This window comes from Vipera berus (assembly GCF_964194415.1).
Source record: "Vipera berus genome assembly, chromosome: W".
In the NCBI taxonomy this organism is placed as follows: Eukaryota; Metazoa; Chordata; class Lepidosauria; order Squamata; family Viperidae; genus Vipera; species Vipera berus.
In genome coordinates, this window is record NC_138210.1 from 76,136,077 (window position 1) to 76,151,283 (window position 15,207).

Genomic DNA, 15,207 nt, shown 5'->3' on the forward strand with positions numbered 1-15,207 from the left:
CTCAGCTTGGAAACCTCTCCCTTTCTCCTCAGCATGGCTGACTCAGGAATTCTAGGAGTTGAAATCCACGAGTCATAAAAGAGGCAAGGTTGCCTACCCTTGGTTTAGGGACTGAGGTTACTGCAGCACCAGTGATCGTTTTTCACACCTACCACCATTGCAGCGCCGCTGCCCCTCCCCCACTGCTCACATAATCAAACTTCACACATTTGGCGACTTGCACGTATTTATGACAGTCGCAGCATCCGGAGGTCGTGATCCCCTTTTGCGGCCTTCTGACAAACGAAATCAATGGGGAAGCCGGGTTCACTTAACTGGGTTGTTAATTTAACAACTGCTGTGATCCACTTAAGAACCAAGGCAAGAAAGCTCACGACGGGGAAAAAAGTCACTTAACCACTGTCTTGCTCAGCGACGGAAATGAGCTGAATTGTGGCTGCAAGTTGAGGACTCCCTACAGACAGCCCAGGTCTTAAAACGCTCTCGCTGTCGCTGCCGAAATTAAAAGGGTGAAATCGGACAAATCGTTTTACCAGCTGCGTGCAGTAACAGGAAAGTGCAAGCTTCAAATCGACGTACATCTGAACCCATTTGGATCAGAGCTTCCTTTCCGGTCGGACTGGGCTTCCCCCAAACAAAGCCCGCCTCCCCCCCCCAAAAAAAGAATCGGGGGGGGCACAGATTCACCTCCCTCGCTTTCTTTCAGGCTGCCTGAAAGGCCAGATAAGAAATGACAAGTTGGATTGTTTATATCAGGGGTCTTCAAACTTGGCCCTTGGATGACTGGTGGACTTCAACTCCCAGAATTCCATGTTAGATGTTTTTGTGCCAGCCGTGGCAGTTCCCCCAAAAGGTCATCAGATGGGAGCAAAGATGCCTCTTTGCTCCCACTGGTGGGTCAGGGGTCCCCGGCCCCTGCAGCCCCATTGGAGAGAGTTAATTGGTAAGGGAGGGGCTGAGGACCCCCATAAAAACCTCTGCTCGGGGGGGGGGGGGGGCTGCTCTCGCTCTCTCGCTCTGCTTGCTTGCTCTCTCTTTGTTGCTCTCTTGTGGGAGTGATCCATGAGCTCAATCCAGGCACGGATGCCTCCATGCCAGGGAACTCTTTCTCTTTACTCTATCGTTAAATAAAGCTTCATCTGATCGCATCCCTGCGTGCTGCCTTTTTACTTGGAAGCACCTTAACGAACCATCGGTCTCGTGAGGCCATCTCGCATTCCAGTCATCAAAGGGCCAAGTTTGAAGAGCCCTGGTTTATATACAGTTTGGTTTGGCAAGCGATTGCTTTGATTGCACTCTCCCCCACCCCACCCCCAGTGCTGGGTTCAGTTGGGGCCCTGCAGCCTAAAGCCAGCCTTTACTCTTCCCAGTGCGCCCATCTTTGGAAGGGAAGGGGGCACAGGCAGGGCTCCCTCCGAAAGCCCCCAGAGCACTGACGAAGGGCACAGAGGGCGATCTCCGGAGTCTTGAAATCCCAGGAGGAGGAGGAGGAGCGGCTACTGCAGAGTAAATGAAGGCAGACCGCAGACAGAGGCAGCTTTCAGCAAGCTGTAATCAGGGCGGCCCTGGGTTCGGCTCTTGGCACCCCCGGGAGGCCCCGTGGGCGCGGAGCGGATCTCTGGCATCGGGAGGGGAGCAGCAGGTGGAGGCTAGTCCCTGCTTTTTGTACACAGACACACAAACGCACAGAGAGGTCCCTTTTCTTCAACTCCTCTTTATTCCCTATCGGCATAACCTTTATCCGGAGCAGAGGCGCCTCTTTCTCAAGCTACGGGGCAGCTTCCCTCCTGCCCCTCAGTGGCTTTCATGCTGCTGCTGCTGCTGCTGCTGCTGTTTCCGCCTCTCTATCACAATTTTCCACAGCCGCAAACGGATGAGGTGAAGCACTCCGGAGAGGTCGCGCAGCAGCTTCTCCTCCAGCTGGGCGTCGGGGTCCCCACCGGCATCCTCCACCTGCAGGGGGAATGGCAGCCGTGGTCCCACAGCCAGCTGCCCCCGGGATAAAGCGCTTCCCTCTGGGGGAAGTCAGGGGCTCGGCGCCGGATGTGGGGGGTGGGCGCTTAATAAAGCGAAGGGCGTACCTCTGGGGTGTCTCCGAAGAGGGACGGGAGACTCCTGTCTTTCAGCCACGATGAAATTTGTGCCAGGGGCCAAACCCGGTCTCTCACTGCCAAGGCACCCTCCTGAAACGGGTGAGATGAGTTTTGGGTAGAGCAGGGGTCTCCAAACGTGGCCCTTTGACGACGTGTGGACTTCAACTCCCAGAATTCCTCAGCCAGGGGTAGAGGGTGGCGGGATTCCTTTTTCTCAGCACAGAAGATGCTGCAGAGACCCCTGCAGGTGATGGTTTGGCCCCCCCTGGGTTCACACCAGCCCCGCTGACCCCCTCCCACTGTTTCCCACCCTCCTCCGTAGGCTGCTTCCCGCCGGATGTGCTTGGCTGGTCCCCACCCGCTCAGTCCCAGGACTGAGGCAACTGGAGTTCCTTGGGGGGGGGTTTCTTCTTTTCATTCCAGAAGGTTCTTCAGTTCTTCTTGGATGAGAAGCAAAGCCTTTTCCAAGCAAACGAGCAAGCCCACACCTTTGGGACAACCCTGACCCTGGAGGGCCGGGAGTGGGTTCCGCATGCATTGTTAAGGCTAGGAAGGGGGCAGAGAGGGGCTGTGGGGCGGGGAGGGGGTCCTGATCCGGAGGGTCCTCTGGGGAAATGGTGGGAAGTGTGGTGGTGCTCACAAAAGGCATCTGATGCGCTGGAAGCTGGCTGGGCTTGTCTCCACGCTTCCCAGCCGGTCTGATCTCAAGATTGGCCACAGAGGAGCTGCCATCTGGACTCCTTGCGGTACCCCATAAATTGGGGAGGGGGACAGAGGCCCCATGACGAAGCCCTCCCTTAGAACAGAGGACCGGTCCATCCTGCCTTTAATGGGATGCTTCTACTAAAGCCGGAAGCCCCCGTGTAAGACCCAAACAAAAGCACTGGATAATCTATCTTAGCCCAGAGGTCGTGTGGATCCCAGAGGGAGGCAGGTCCACAGCGGGGAGGCAGGTGTGCAGAACAGCAGACGGGGGTGGGCTGGGGCTTCCTGGTGGCGTGAGGGAGGGGAGACGAGCTGCTCACCCCTTGCTCTTTGGCAAACAGGAGGTAAATCACGAAGGACCCCGACAGGGCCAGGAGCAGAGCCCAGGGCAGCAGCACAAAGGGCTCCTCTGTGGGGCCGCCGCCCTCCTGTGTGCCCCCACCGAAGGACCAGGCAGACTCCTGCATGCCCCTCGGAGCCGGCTCTAGTTCACCCACTCTTTGCCGGTTCAGCTGGGCCTGGCTGGCAGACAGCCATGCCATGAAGAGCAGGGAGAGCCGGCACAGTGGCATGGTCTTCCCAGGGGATGTGCTGCATACTGGTTGCTAGGGAACCAGTTGCCAGGGATACCATACTCTGAGGCTTCTGTGGACCAAGAGGGCCATTGTCACGCTGAAGCACGCAGGGGAAGGGGATGAGGATTGGGGTGGGGGGGGGGTGCCACAGGGGAACCACAGCTACAGCCTCCTTCCTGTCCGTGAACACCCATTTGCAGGCTGGAATCGGCACCGTCCACCAGAGGGGTCTGTGGCCCGGGGCTGACCTCCTCATCTGTGGATCAGCCACGCAGGGAAGCCTCCCTCTGGTGTCTCTGGCTGGTCGGCCTGTAGCAAGTGGCCGCCGGAAGCTTCCGTGGCTCGCCCTCACAGTCTGGCAAGGCCCACCACCTTCGCTCGTGCTGGGCTCTGCAGACTGGGAGAGCCACCCTGGCAAAGGAAGGCTGGGTCGGGGGTCTCGGTGTGAGGTTGCATGCCAGCTTTCGCTTGGTGGGACGGAGGCTTGCCCCATCCTGGCCTGAGCCCAAACACCCCAGCCGGCCCTTTCCGCTGGCAGAGACAGTGGCCTTGTTTCTCTCTGCCCTCGGGAACACGGCGGTCCCGGGAGGGAGGGAGGGAGAGGGAGGCGGGCACAGCAGACAACAATGCTCTTGTCACCCTGCCCTGCTGGTTGCGGGCAGGCGTCCACGTGCCGCGCTCCTCCAGCTGCTTGGCCCAGCCTCTTGCTCGGCCTGCAGCCACGTGCTTCAGCAGAGGGACAATGCCTGGGATTCAGCCACTGCCCTGGGGGTCAAAACAAGGGGACAGAACGGCTTGTGCTTGGGAGCAATTCACTAGGGCAGGGGGGGGACACCAAGAAAGCGCAATGTCTCCTCTGCGGCGGCTCTTTGATCATCCATGAGGGGGGCAAGGTGGACTTGGGGGGGGGGCTGCATCTTCCCCAAAGGGGCTTTTTCCAAAAGGCAGCTGGACTGACTTGGGCTTCCGAAAACATTTGTCATCCAAGAAGGTCACGAGAAGCAAAAAGTTTTCAAAGAAAAGGAAAAAAGAATAAGGAAGTCCAGTTGCCTTTTGGCAAAAGCCCCTTTGGGGACAAAGACGACCCCGGAGGACAGAGCATCGCCACAGACATTTTGCTCTGCAGTCCGAGGCAGATGCCGGCAAAGCCCCCTCCTCAACGGGACCACCGCTTCTTTATTGGAAGCCCCACAGATCAGCCCACAACACAGCGAGCGACTTGAACAGCTAGGTACTTTAATAACCTGAAATACTGCAAAAGTGCCCTTGATATAAAAGTATTGCCAGCTAGTTCTTCACCCCAATTTCAAACCACGTCTGTCGTACCTTCAAAAAGCCCCCTCCCACTTCAGTCTCAAGGAGGGGGCCAAATGCAGCATTCTGCCCCCAGGTCAGGGGAGGAAAAGCCCTGCCAGGGAGGAGGGGTCCCCCAGTCCAAGGGGGGGAGAGTTTCTCACCAACCCACCGCCTCTGGACCTCTCTTCCCTGCTATGAAACATATCCTGCTCCTTTGGAGCAGGGGGGGGTGAAATTGCACCCCCAGAAGGCACATGCTGGGTTAGTAGCCCAGTTCCCCACCCCCACCCTAAAGGCTGGTTTCACAAATGCACACGCACACACGTGCACAAACCCCACCCCCACCCCCAAATAGGCAGGTTCACATCGGCGGGACTCAGCAGCCTCCCCTCAGGCAACAGCGTCAGCAGCAGCTGCTCTCTGGCCCTCCGTCCGTCCATCCGTCCGTCCGTCCGTCCAGGGTCACGCGGAGCCGCTGGACGACGGCTTGTTTTTGTGGAGCTGAGCCTGAAAGTGGCCGATCTGCTCCGCGTTGGCCAGGGAGCGCAGGAGACTGTTCTCCTGCTCCAGCGCAGCGTTGCGCTCGGAGAGTTCTTTGATCTGCTCCCGCAAGATCTCCACCTCTTCCCGCACGGCGAACATCAGGTGGCTCTTGACCAGGTCCTGAGGAAGCAGAGGCAGGAGCTGTGAGGTCCCTCCGCGGCCCAGGACGCCGGCCCTCCCCCACCACTGCACCGGCAGGCCGGCTCTGTAACCCAGCCTCTCACGGATCTGGAATAACAGAATTGGAAGGGACCTCAAAGGTCTTCTAGTCTAACCCACTCCTCAGGCCGGAAACCCTAGGCCAGGGGTAGGCAGGCTTGGCTCTTTTATGACTTGTGGACTTCAAATCCCAGAATTCCTGAGCCAGCATGGCTCAGCTTGGAAACCTCTCCCTTTCCCCTCAGCATGGCTGGCTCAGGAATTCTGGGAGTTGAAGTCCACGAGTCATAAAAGAGCCAAGGTTGCTACCCTGACTCTAGGCCATTTCAGACAAATGGGTGTCCAGTTTTTTTCTTAAAAGCCTCCAGTGTTGGAGGATTCACCACTTCTGGAGGCAGGTTAATTGTTCTAACTGTCAGGAAGTTTCTCCTTAGTTCTAGGTTGCTTCTCTCCTTCATTAGTTTCCATCCATTGCTTCTTGTCTTCAAGCGCTTTGGAGAATAGCCTGACTCCCTCTTCTTTGGGGCAGCCCCTCAAAAATATTGGAAGACTGCTATCATGCCACCCCTCACCCTTCTCTTCGTTAAACTACACATACCCAATTCCAGCAGCCGTTCCTTATATGTTTTAGCCTCCAGTCCCCCAATCATCTTTGTTGCTCTTCTCTGCCCTCTTTCTAGAGTCTCAACATCTTTTTTACATCGTGGTGACCAAAACTGGATGCCGTGTTCCAAGTGTGGCCTCACCGAGGCCTTGTAAAGTGCTATTAACCCTTCACGTGCTCCTGATTCCACAGCAAAAGGGGTCCTTGGCACTGTGGTTTTACTAAGGAGGGGCCAAAAGGGTGCAACTCCCACCAAGGCTGAACTGTTAGCCAAAGTGTCACCGCAGAGTCCCTGACGCCCATCTGCAAACTCTTCCTAGCAGGCCCAGGGTTCACGCTAGCTGGCTGCCACAGCCTCTCTCTCTCCTGAGGACAACTACGAAGACGGCAAGTTGCCACTGGAAGCAACTTTGGCCTCTGGCAGATCCCGGCAACTTCTTGGCGTCTCCAAGCCTGTATGAGAGGCCTGCCGGCTGCCAATTGACAGGAGGGAATGGGTGGCTGTGTCTGAGGCTTGCCCGGGCATATAAAACCAGGGCAAGCACATCCAGAAACCCCAAAGGTGCTTTTTAGAAGGCAGCTAGAGTCCCTGGGTTTATAAAACGAAGAGACCCATCTTTCTTTTCTTTAAACAAAACACAGCAGCGAAGTATTTGTAAACATTCCGCTTCTCATCCAGCAATTTAGGAAGCTTGACAGCGAAACGTTTTCAAAGAAAATAAACATTTTCTTTTCAAAGGAAAACCGAGGACGTCCAGCTGCCTTTGGGACAACTGTGCCCTGGATGGCAGAGGATCTCCAGGGACACATCCAGAAACGTCATCCGAGAGGTGGGTCTGGCAGCTGGCAAGGGTTGGGGACTGGCACCCCCTGGGCAGAAGCTGGCTCTTGATCACGGACCCCACGGTCCGCCCGTGCCCATCCACCAGGGCCGCCGCCATCCCTGCCCCGTCTCTCTGGACTTACCATGGCTTGTTCAATCTTGTTGTCAATGGCGATCATGCTGCTGTTGGTTCCGCTGTGGGAGAGAGAAGCCCCCGTGAATCGGATTGCCCCACCAAAGGGGAGCCTGCCCCGACTTGTAAGGCCAGCAGCCCCCGTGCAGTCCTGCTGCCGCCCCACAGGGCTTCTGCTCCCCAGAGCCAGCCCCGCTGACCCCTCCCAAGGCCTGCCAACTAGGCAAAAAGAGAAAAACAGAGTTGGAAGGGACCTTGGAGGTCTTCTAGTCCAGCCCCCTGCTCAAAGAGGACCACGATCCCAGAGCAGGATTCCAGCCAGAAGGGCTGGAAGCCCCAGTGAAGCAGGTGCCCCACTGCCGTAGGGACCCGGCAGATTCAGCAGCCCCCCGGTGCCAGTGGCATGGGGACGGGGTGTGGCCAGGGGGCTGGCACTGCCCCCTCCCGGGCCATTCTGGCCCCAGCAATGTATGCCCGCCCCACCAGGTGGGATAAAAGGCTCCGAGCCCACCCAGGTGTGTGGTCTGTGCACGAGCAGCTCAAATGGTCTCGCAGGGAGGCCTGGCCTGGCTCCTCCCTCCCCCTCCGGAGTCCAGGTGAGCCTTGCTAAGCTTGCAGAGCTCAGATGGGTCAAGCCAGCGGCCCTCCAAGTGGGGTCCAGAGATACATCAGCCGGGGAAACCCACAAACCCAAAGCACTTTGGCTTTCTCAGTTGTTTTAAGAATGAGACCCCCGTGTCTCTCCCCCACCCCGGGAGAGAAGCAGAAAAGACCCATTAAGGTGTGTGTGGGGGTCCTTGAAGTTCTCTGAGCTTGGTTGGTTTTCTTGCAGACATTTCATTACCCAACTAGGCAGCATCATCAGTTTGGGGGTGAAACCCTAACCATGTTCAGAGAGCACCAGGGACCCTGCGATCCTCCTCTTCCTCCTCTGTATAAGCCCCCCTCCCTTCTAGCACCGATGATGTTCCTTAGTTGGGCCATGAAATGTCTGCAAGGAAACCACCCAGCTCAGAGACCACCAGGGACCCCCACAGTCCTTCCTCCTCCTCCTCCTCCTCCTCCTCCTCCTCCTCCTCCTCCTCCTCCCTTCTAGCACTGATATTACCTAGTTGGGCCATGAAATGTCTGCAAGGAAACCACCCAGCTCAGAGACCACCAGGGACCCCCACGGTCTTCACCCCGGAGCTGCAGAGGTTGCTGAGAGAATTAACCAAAGCGAGAGCTGCATTCACACGCCCTGCTTGCCTGTCTTCTGAGTCCACACGACATTCCACACAACGGACCAGCTAAATGAGCGGAGAACACAGCCAGTCCGTTTTGCACAAGGCTCCTTCCCTCCAGAACAACCTTCGGGGGGGGGCTGACCCCTCTCTTGACCCCTCTCCCTCTTGCCCACCAGCAGCCCAGAGGCCTCCCCCTGCCCAGACCGCCCCCCCACTACCTGTGGAGGACCAGCAGGAGGGAGAGCAGCCTCTGGTCCGCCTCCTTCTTTTGGCATCCGTTCAGCTTCTGGGGGTTTGGCGGGGTCTCCTTCGGCTTCCTGCCCCGGGCGGGGGAGGCATCCCGGGATGAAGCCGGAGAGGTGCAGCCCCTGTGCCTGGGGCGAGGGGAGGCCCCCGGATCGGGGAGCAGGCAGCAGCCACAGCCGGGGTGCTCCCACCGAGACTCGTAAGCGTTCACCAGGGATCTGACCGAGGCCCGTCGGCGGTCCAGAGACATCTCCCCCACCTGTCCTTCCGCGCCCGGCTTTCCGCCGGGGCCCAAGGGTGGCACCCCCAAAAGCAGCTGCTAGGTATCCCTTTTCCCGTCTCGCGTCGTCGTCGTGTCCTTCGGTCACCCGCCGGCCCTTCTGAGCCTCGATCCCTCCCAGCCCATCGGCAGGCAAAAGGCTGGCCACAGGCTGGGAAAAGGCTGGCGGTGCGCGTGGCTCCCGCAGGACGGCAGGCGACGGACCCTCGCGTGGCCAGCCAGCTGCTGGCTCCGCATAAATAGCCATCTCTGTGCCGGGCTCTCGGCCCCCTCTCATTCACTCTCATTGGCTGGGGGGGGCCGGGGGGAGCGCGCCCCGTTCCCCACCTCGGCAGAAAGCAGAGCCAGCCAGCCAGCCAGCAACTGGGGCCTCAGCTGCCCAGCCTGCCAGGCGTGCCAGAGCAGCCGTGCGCCCGTCACTCTCTTCCGTCCCCCGCGCTCAGGACGGAAGTGGTGGGGGGACCCTCCGCTCTCCGCCCCCCCTTTTGTTCTTGGCTCAGATGTGCCCGAGAAGGCGTGCAGGGGGTGGGGGTGGGGGCTGCACAAAGGAACCTTTATGAATTTGCCACCTCTGTTTACGCCAGTCCCGTCCAGGGAGGGGGGGGACGCCGGGGGTGGGACATTGTTATGGAAACAGGGAAAGGAGTCCAAGCGCCTTGCACAACCCAGCAGCCCCGGCCCCCTCGAATGAGGGCCCGGCCTGCCTCCGCCCCCCCCGGCCCAGGCAATGGTGCCCTTGGCAGACCCTGAAGCTTCGTGGGGCCCGGGGGGGGGAATCTAGGAGGCAGAATCAAAGCAACCCCCCCTCCATGGGAACTCTCATTCTGCCCTCTGAGCTGCTTGGTGGTGGGGGGGGCAGAGGGGGTTTTGCGACCACCCTACAGGCAGTCCCAGACTTACGACAGCACATTTAGTGACCATTCCAAGTTACGACGGCACTGAAAGAAGTGACTTGTGACCATTTTTCACACGACCGTTACGGCATCTCTGCCGGTCACAGGATCAAAATTTGGACACTGGGCAGCCAATTCATATTTATGATGGCTGCAGGGTCCCAGGGGGGGGTCACGCCATCCCTTTTGGCGACCTTCCGACAAGTAAAGTCAACGAGGGGAAGCCGGATTCGTTTAACGACCATGTGGCTCACTTATCAACAGCAGTGGCAGGAAAGATCGTAAACTGGGCCAAACTCACTTAACAACTGCCTTGCTTAGCAACGGGAATTTTGGGCTCAATTATGGTCGTAAGTCAAGGACTCCCTGTACCGGCAACTGCACAACAGTTGCCTAAATTTGCTTCAGCCACAAGTCGGTTTGTTTTGCGGCTCAGCGGTGGGTCAGTTGGCGTTTGTCGAGGTTGCCGGCTTGCAGATGGGCGGACTTCAACTCCCAGAATCCCCCAGCCAGCCAGGCTGCAAGCTGACAACCTTCAAGACACAGCTGGGGGTCTCCGGGGAACAGCAACCTGGTGAAGTCAGTGGGGCAGGAGGGCCCCCCCCGGGCCAGGGATCCCCACACTCAAGGAGGCCTTTTCTGACCCCTGGAAGAATTCTTCACAATGGCACATTGGACAAGCCCCCCGGGGCCCCTCCCTCACAGTGCCCCCTCTTTGCCACTCGCCATGCTGAGCCTTGACTCCCCTTGAGCACGTGCAGAGTGTAAAACCTCCAAGCGATTCACAGCATAGAGCCGAGAGGAGAACCCAGAGCAGGGTAGCCCTCTCTACGACCTCCATCTTTTCTCCTAACCCCCACCCTGCAGGGCTGGCTGGGCGGGGGTGTTGGCATCACTCAGGACATGCTTTCTGGGGAGGGGTGGGCGACAGTGGGGCAGGACAGGCTAAGCATAAAGACAAGATTTGCTGGTTCCGAAGGGAGCCTTCCCCCCACCCCCCTGTGCTGTGGGGCAGAGAGCAGAGTTGGCAGGAAAGGCGCTTCCGTCAACTGACACCCCCCCCCTTGCTGAGATGCCCGCCTCTAAGCCCTAACCGGCTCTGCCAGCCCTTGGAAGGATTTAATCTGGGCAGTGGGTTCTTTCACCCCGCCTCCTGGGGCAAAATGTCCCACCCGGCCCCGTGTTTCCGACTGAAGTTTCACCGCCCCCTTTTCTTCCCTCCTGCCCCCCCCCCGGCCGACACTTAATGTGGCTAAGAATAGTAGAGTCACCCCCAGGAGGAATGTAGTGGGTGCTAGACTGAACCGGCTGGGGGGGGCAATCTTGATAATGGCCCCCATCAAGCTTTTGGGGAGGGGGGAGGCAAGCAGGGCAGGGGGCTCTCCTAGGGCGACTCGGCGGGAGGCAGGAATCGGAAGGCAACCTCCGCTCGGCCCTTGGGGTGCCCTTGGCGCCAGCCAGGACCTCTGCCCAACCTTGGGGGGTTGGGCTGAAAGGGGAGGGAGTGGACTCTGGCATGGGGGGGATGGGATTGAGACCCCCGGAAAACCAGAGAGGGGGGGAACGGGCACAAATGTGGGGGAGACTTGGGGGTCCCTCTTGGGCTGGTGGTCAGCTGGAGGGGCTGAAGCAGTTGAGGCAGCATGAATGGGGGGGGGCACGGCACCCGCACTCTCCACGGAGGGGCTGCTGTCCCTCCCCAGCAGCTAAAATGCCCGCTGTGGGTTCTGAAACGTCCAGGCACCTGAAGGTCACCTGGAATCAAGGAGAAACTTCCCAAGCGGGAGAACAATTAACCAGTGGAACAGCTGGCCACCAGAAGCCGTGAGCGCTCCATCACTGGGGGGTTTTAAGAAGGGGTAAGACAGTCATTTGCCCAGAATGGTCTCGCTAGGGTCTCCTGTTTAAGCAAGGGGGCTGGACTAGAAGACCTCCAAGGTACCTTTCAGCTCCATTCTGATTGATTGAGCAAAGAGCAGTGAGCAGGGGCCGGAGGGCGAGGAAGCCGGGCAAGGAAAAGACGGGGGGGGGGGGAGAGATCTGCCTGTGTTGGGGGGTTACTTGGCTGCTGGCACCTCCAGAACCAGGCGCAGCTCCGGGAGAGCCAGGCTGAGAGGCTGCTGGGGCTGGGCTGGCAGAAGGCTGCCGTGGGTCAGGCTGGAAATAGACTCTCCTCTGCCCCCCCCCGCCCCCCCCCCCCCGGAGCTGGCTGGATCCCCTCTGTGCCAGGATGGAAATAGCAGCAGCTGGGTTGGGAGGGAAGCTGGCCTCAACTACCTGGGAGGCGGCCGAGGGGGGCCGGATCCTGAAATTCTACACGCTGCTTCCCTCCCCGCCCCACAGCTCCCATTTCCACCCGCCTGCCCCAAAACTCCCCGGGCCCCAACACAACGACTGTTTGCGCAGGAAGAAGCCACAGAGTGCGTCACAGGAGCAGAGGAGGTGGAGAAACACCCCTCCAAAGAAAGACGGTCCGATTTCGTGGAAATTGTCCTGGTACAGAAAATGCTGCCCCGTGGGGGACACACACACACACACACACACACACACACACACACACACACACACACAGACCGATCCTTCTGACCACTGGCTGTTGCAGCACCCTGAGCCACTTCCGAGGGGGTTTGGGCTGCACCACCCCCGCAGCACTCACAACCGCACGCACACACATCCGCTCCTTCCTTCTGACAACACCCCTCTTCCTCAATCCCCCGCCTTGCCCAAGCCTGAACAGGGAACTGCGCTCAGACTTTAGCAGGAGCCCGTGCTGAGGGCAGCCGGAGGCGCGTGCAGAGAGCCCAGGCGTCTCGGCATTAAGAAATCCCCTTGCAACCGGCCGCAAGTGTGTCACCTGCGCCCCCGCCCCCTCCGACCTCACCCACTCAGGGTCTCCACGCGCCCAGCAGGGAGCAGGTGAGGGGGGCCCTGCCACGCCCAAACTCACACCAGGGTTACAACCCCCCCCCTGCAAGGCTTGGCACAGCTGCCCCGGGATCTGCCGGAGAACCCCCCCTCCCCGGCCCCTACCTGTCGTCATCGCTGTCGTGGCCGGCCCCCATGCCAAACACCGACCGGGCCAGGTTGAAGCGGGCCACGCCAAAGGGGTCGGAGGTCCTCCGGTGGGGGCTTGCATCACGGAAGAGCAGGGGAGACGGGGACGATGGGCGCGAGCGGGTCTCTCTGGGCAAAATCTGTCAGGAGGGTGGAAAAGCTCAGCACCCCCCCCCCCAGAGCAAGGAGGAAGGGGAATGGGGAGGTCAGGTGGGGGCTTTCCACTCTGGCCCTCTTGGGCCCCGCACGGAAGGGGAAAGCCAGGTCAAAGGGGCTTCCCTAAGGGGGGGTTGACTGTTTGCATAGCCCGGAAAGAGAGGAAAAGGCTGGGCAGGGCAGGGCACGCTCCCCCTGCCCTCTGGCCATCCAAAGGCCTTTTCACTGAGCGTGACCCTGCTAGGACACCAACCCTTTGCTGCGGCCTGAGACGGACAGTGCTTCCAGGTCAAGGGCACCCTGCACCAGGCCTCTTTCCCCCTCTTCCCCGGGCGCAGCTGAAGACTTCCTACTGGAGAGGCCTCGGGCAGGGCACCCCCAAACTCTGCTCGTTCCCCAGCCCTCTTTCCCCTTGGCAGAGGGGCTGGTGGGTGCTCAGCCACGGCTTGCCAAGTTCCTGAAAGGACCCGGGGGCAGATCCAGCACTTCCGTCCTGAAGGCACCAGAGGGATCCAGCATCTGCCCGTCCCCCCCCCCGTGGGCAAGAGGGAGGGAGAGTTGCCCCCAGGAGGATGGGCGGAGCTGGGCAACCCTCTGAGAACAAGGGAGTCCAAGCTGCAGGGCGGGTGAGCCCAGAGGATGCCCCCCGAGTGGCACTTTCTCCCAGCCGAGCTCCCTCTGCTCTGGCCTCTCCTGGTGCCTGGCCTCGGTTGGGGGGAGGGGAGCAGAGGGTGCCCAGGACCCCCCTCCACAGGTCACGGGGCTCCCGTCCTCACCTTCTGCCGCTCCTCCGTCTCCCTCGGGATCAGCTGGGTGACGCTTTTTGGCAGCAGGTGCCCCTCCGCTCTCACCAAGGGGATGGTGCCCGGCTGGGGAGGGTCTCCGGGCTCGTGGGCACTTTCCTCCGGAGCCAGGGGCCGCGTTTCTGCCGCAACCCGGGGGCTGTGTATAGACGCGGTGCCGGAGGGGGTCCTGCCGGGGCGGAGGACAGGCAGGCCGCCCCCCAGGGAGCGGGCCTGGTGGGCCGAGGCCGCGGGCCCCGGGAGCACCAGCAGGGACTGCAGGCCAGGCCCTCCCTGGCGTGGCGTCTGGGGGCCGAAGGGCGAGGAGGGCTTGGCCAGCAGGCCGGCCACCTCCAGCCGGGAGTCCAGGGACTGAGGCTGCCGGGCAGAGTCTGCCAGCCGCCCCACCGTGTGGTGGTCCATCTCCTGTTCGTAGAAGTCTCGGCAAGTCCAGCGCCCACGTTTGTACGGCTCTCCCAAGCCGTGGTCCAGCTTGACCACACGGAAGCGGGAAATGGACACGCCGCCGGTGGGGCCGGGGAGCGAGGGGGCCAATCCTGGGGAACCTGGAGCCAGGGGCCCGTTTTTTGGCCCCGTGCCACCATTGGGGTGGTGACTGCCATTCTCCACAGGGCTGGACTCGTCCGGCAGGCCCCCCGCCAGCTTGGCAGAGGGGCCCTTGGCATCCCCTCCAGGCGGACCCTCCTTCCCATAATCAGAGGTGACGCTGGTGATCTGGAAGCCGCTCTTCTTCTTCCCCACGCTCATGGTCCCCGGCAGGCTGGGCTCTCAGCAACTCTCCGGGCTACAGAGGCGGGGGGGGGGGGGCGCTAGCAGAGCTGCTGCTGAACCGGCCGCCCCCGGGCCATCGCCGCACCAGACACCAGGCAGAAGAAGCACCGGTCCAGAGTTTGCACCTCAGGCCGCTCCGAGGGCAGGACGGCACCCCCCAAAGGCGCCGGGGTCATCGGCCCGTGATCGCTGCGGCTGGGCCGGCCGGGCGCTGGCACTCGGTGGCTCCGGCGGGTCGTCTGGCAGCAGCGAGAGGTTGGTGTGCCCTGGCCAGGAGCAAAGGCAGCTTAAGGGGCATCGGCCTGGCAGGCGTCCCGCATTGTTTCACTCCCAGCTGCAACTTTCTCCGGCGGCGGCGGCGGCGGCGGCTCCTCCACTCCGAAGAGAAGCGGCTGAGCGGTCCGCCGGCTCCCGCCTCGCCTCGCTTCGATCCCGGCCCGGAGGGCAGCTCAGGGAGCCGCGGGGCTCCGCTTCGCTTCGGGGCATCGCGGGGCTGGGCCGGAGGGCATCCCCGCCGCTCCGGGGCTGCGACCACCCACCGGACAGGGCTCCCCCGGAGAGAGGAGGGCCCGTCGCCCGCGCGCCCCCCGCCAAGGGCCGAGCCTTCCGCGGGCAGAGTGGCGGCCGGGGCTCCGCTCGGCTGGCTGGCCTCGGCTCGTCTCCCTTCCTTCCCCAGCGCCGCTTCTCTCCGCGCCCGCCTCGGCTGGCTGTTGACAAGTCCCAGCACCAGGAAGTCCGGCCCCCTCCCAACCAGCTGACTGGTTGACGCCCCCCCAGCTGGGCCCGGCCCAGGCGCGCTCGCCTCCTCCGCCCCCCCCGCAGGGCAGCGGCCCCCCCGCCTTAACCC

General features: G+C 61.0%; 1 protein-coding gene across 1 annotated transcript; it reads right to left on the reverse strand.

Moving 5' to 3' along the window:
• Nucleotides 1-4,588: 4,588 nt before the first annotated feature.
• On the reverse strand, nt 4,589-15,075 carry LOC308676645 (TSC22 domain family protein 4-like). The gene is made up of 4 exons (XM_081342628.1): nt 13,563-15,075; nt 12,607-12,770; nt 6,942-6,993; nt 4,589-5,332 (listed from the first exon to the last, which is right to left on the reverse strand). The coding sequence occupies exons 1-4, from the start codon at nt 14,334-14,336 to the stop codon at nt 5,132-5,134; spliced, it is 1,191 nt and encodes a 396-aa protein (XP_081198754.1). The 5' UTR covers nt 14,337-15,075; the 3' UTR covers nt 4,589-5,131.
• Between the last annotated feature and the right edge of the window lie 132 nt (nt 15,076-15,207).

Coding starts and splice junctions, on each gene's coding strand:
- LOC308676645 (XM_081342628.1), bottom strand. CDS start 14,336: ATGAGCGTGGGGAAGAAGAAGAGCGGCTTCCAGATCACCAGCGTCACC. Junction 12,771..13,562: donor AGACGGAGGAGCGGCAGAAG/GTGAGGACGGGA, acceptor CCCTCCTGACAG/ATTTTGCCCAGAGAGACCCG. Junction 5,333..6,941: donor ACAAGATTGAACAAGCCATG/GTAAGTCCAGAG, acceptor CTGCTTCCTCAG/GACCTGGTCAAGAGCCACCT.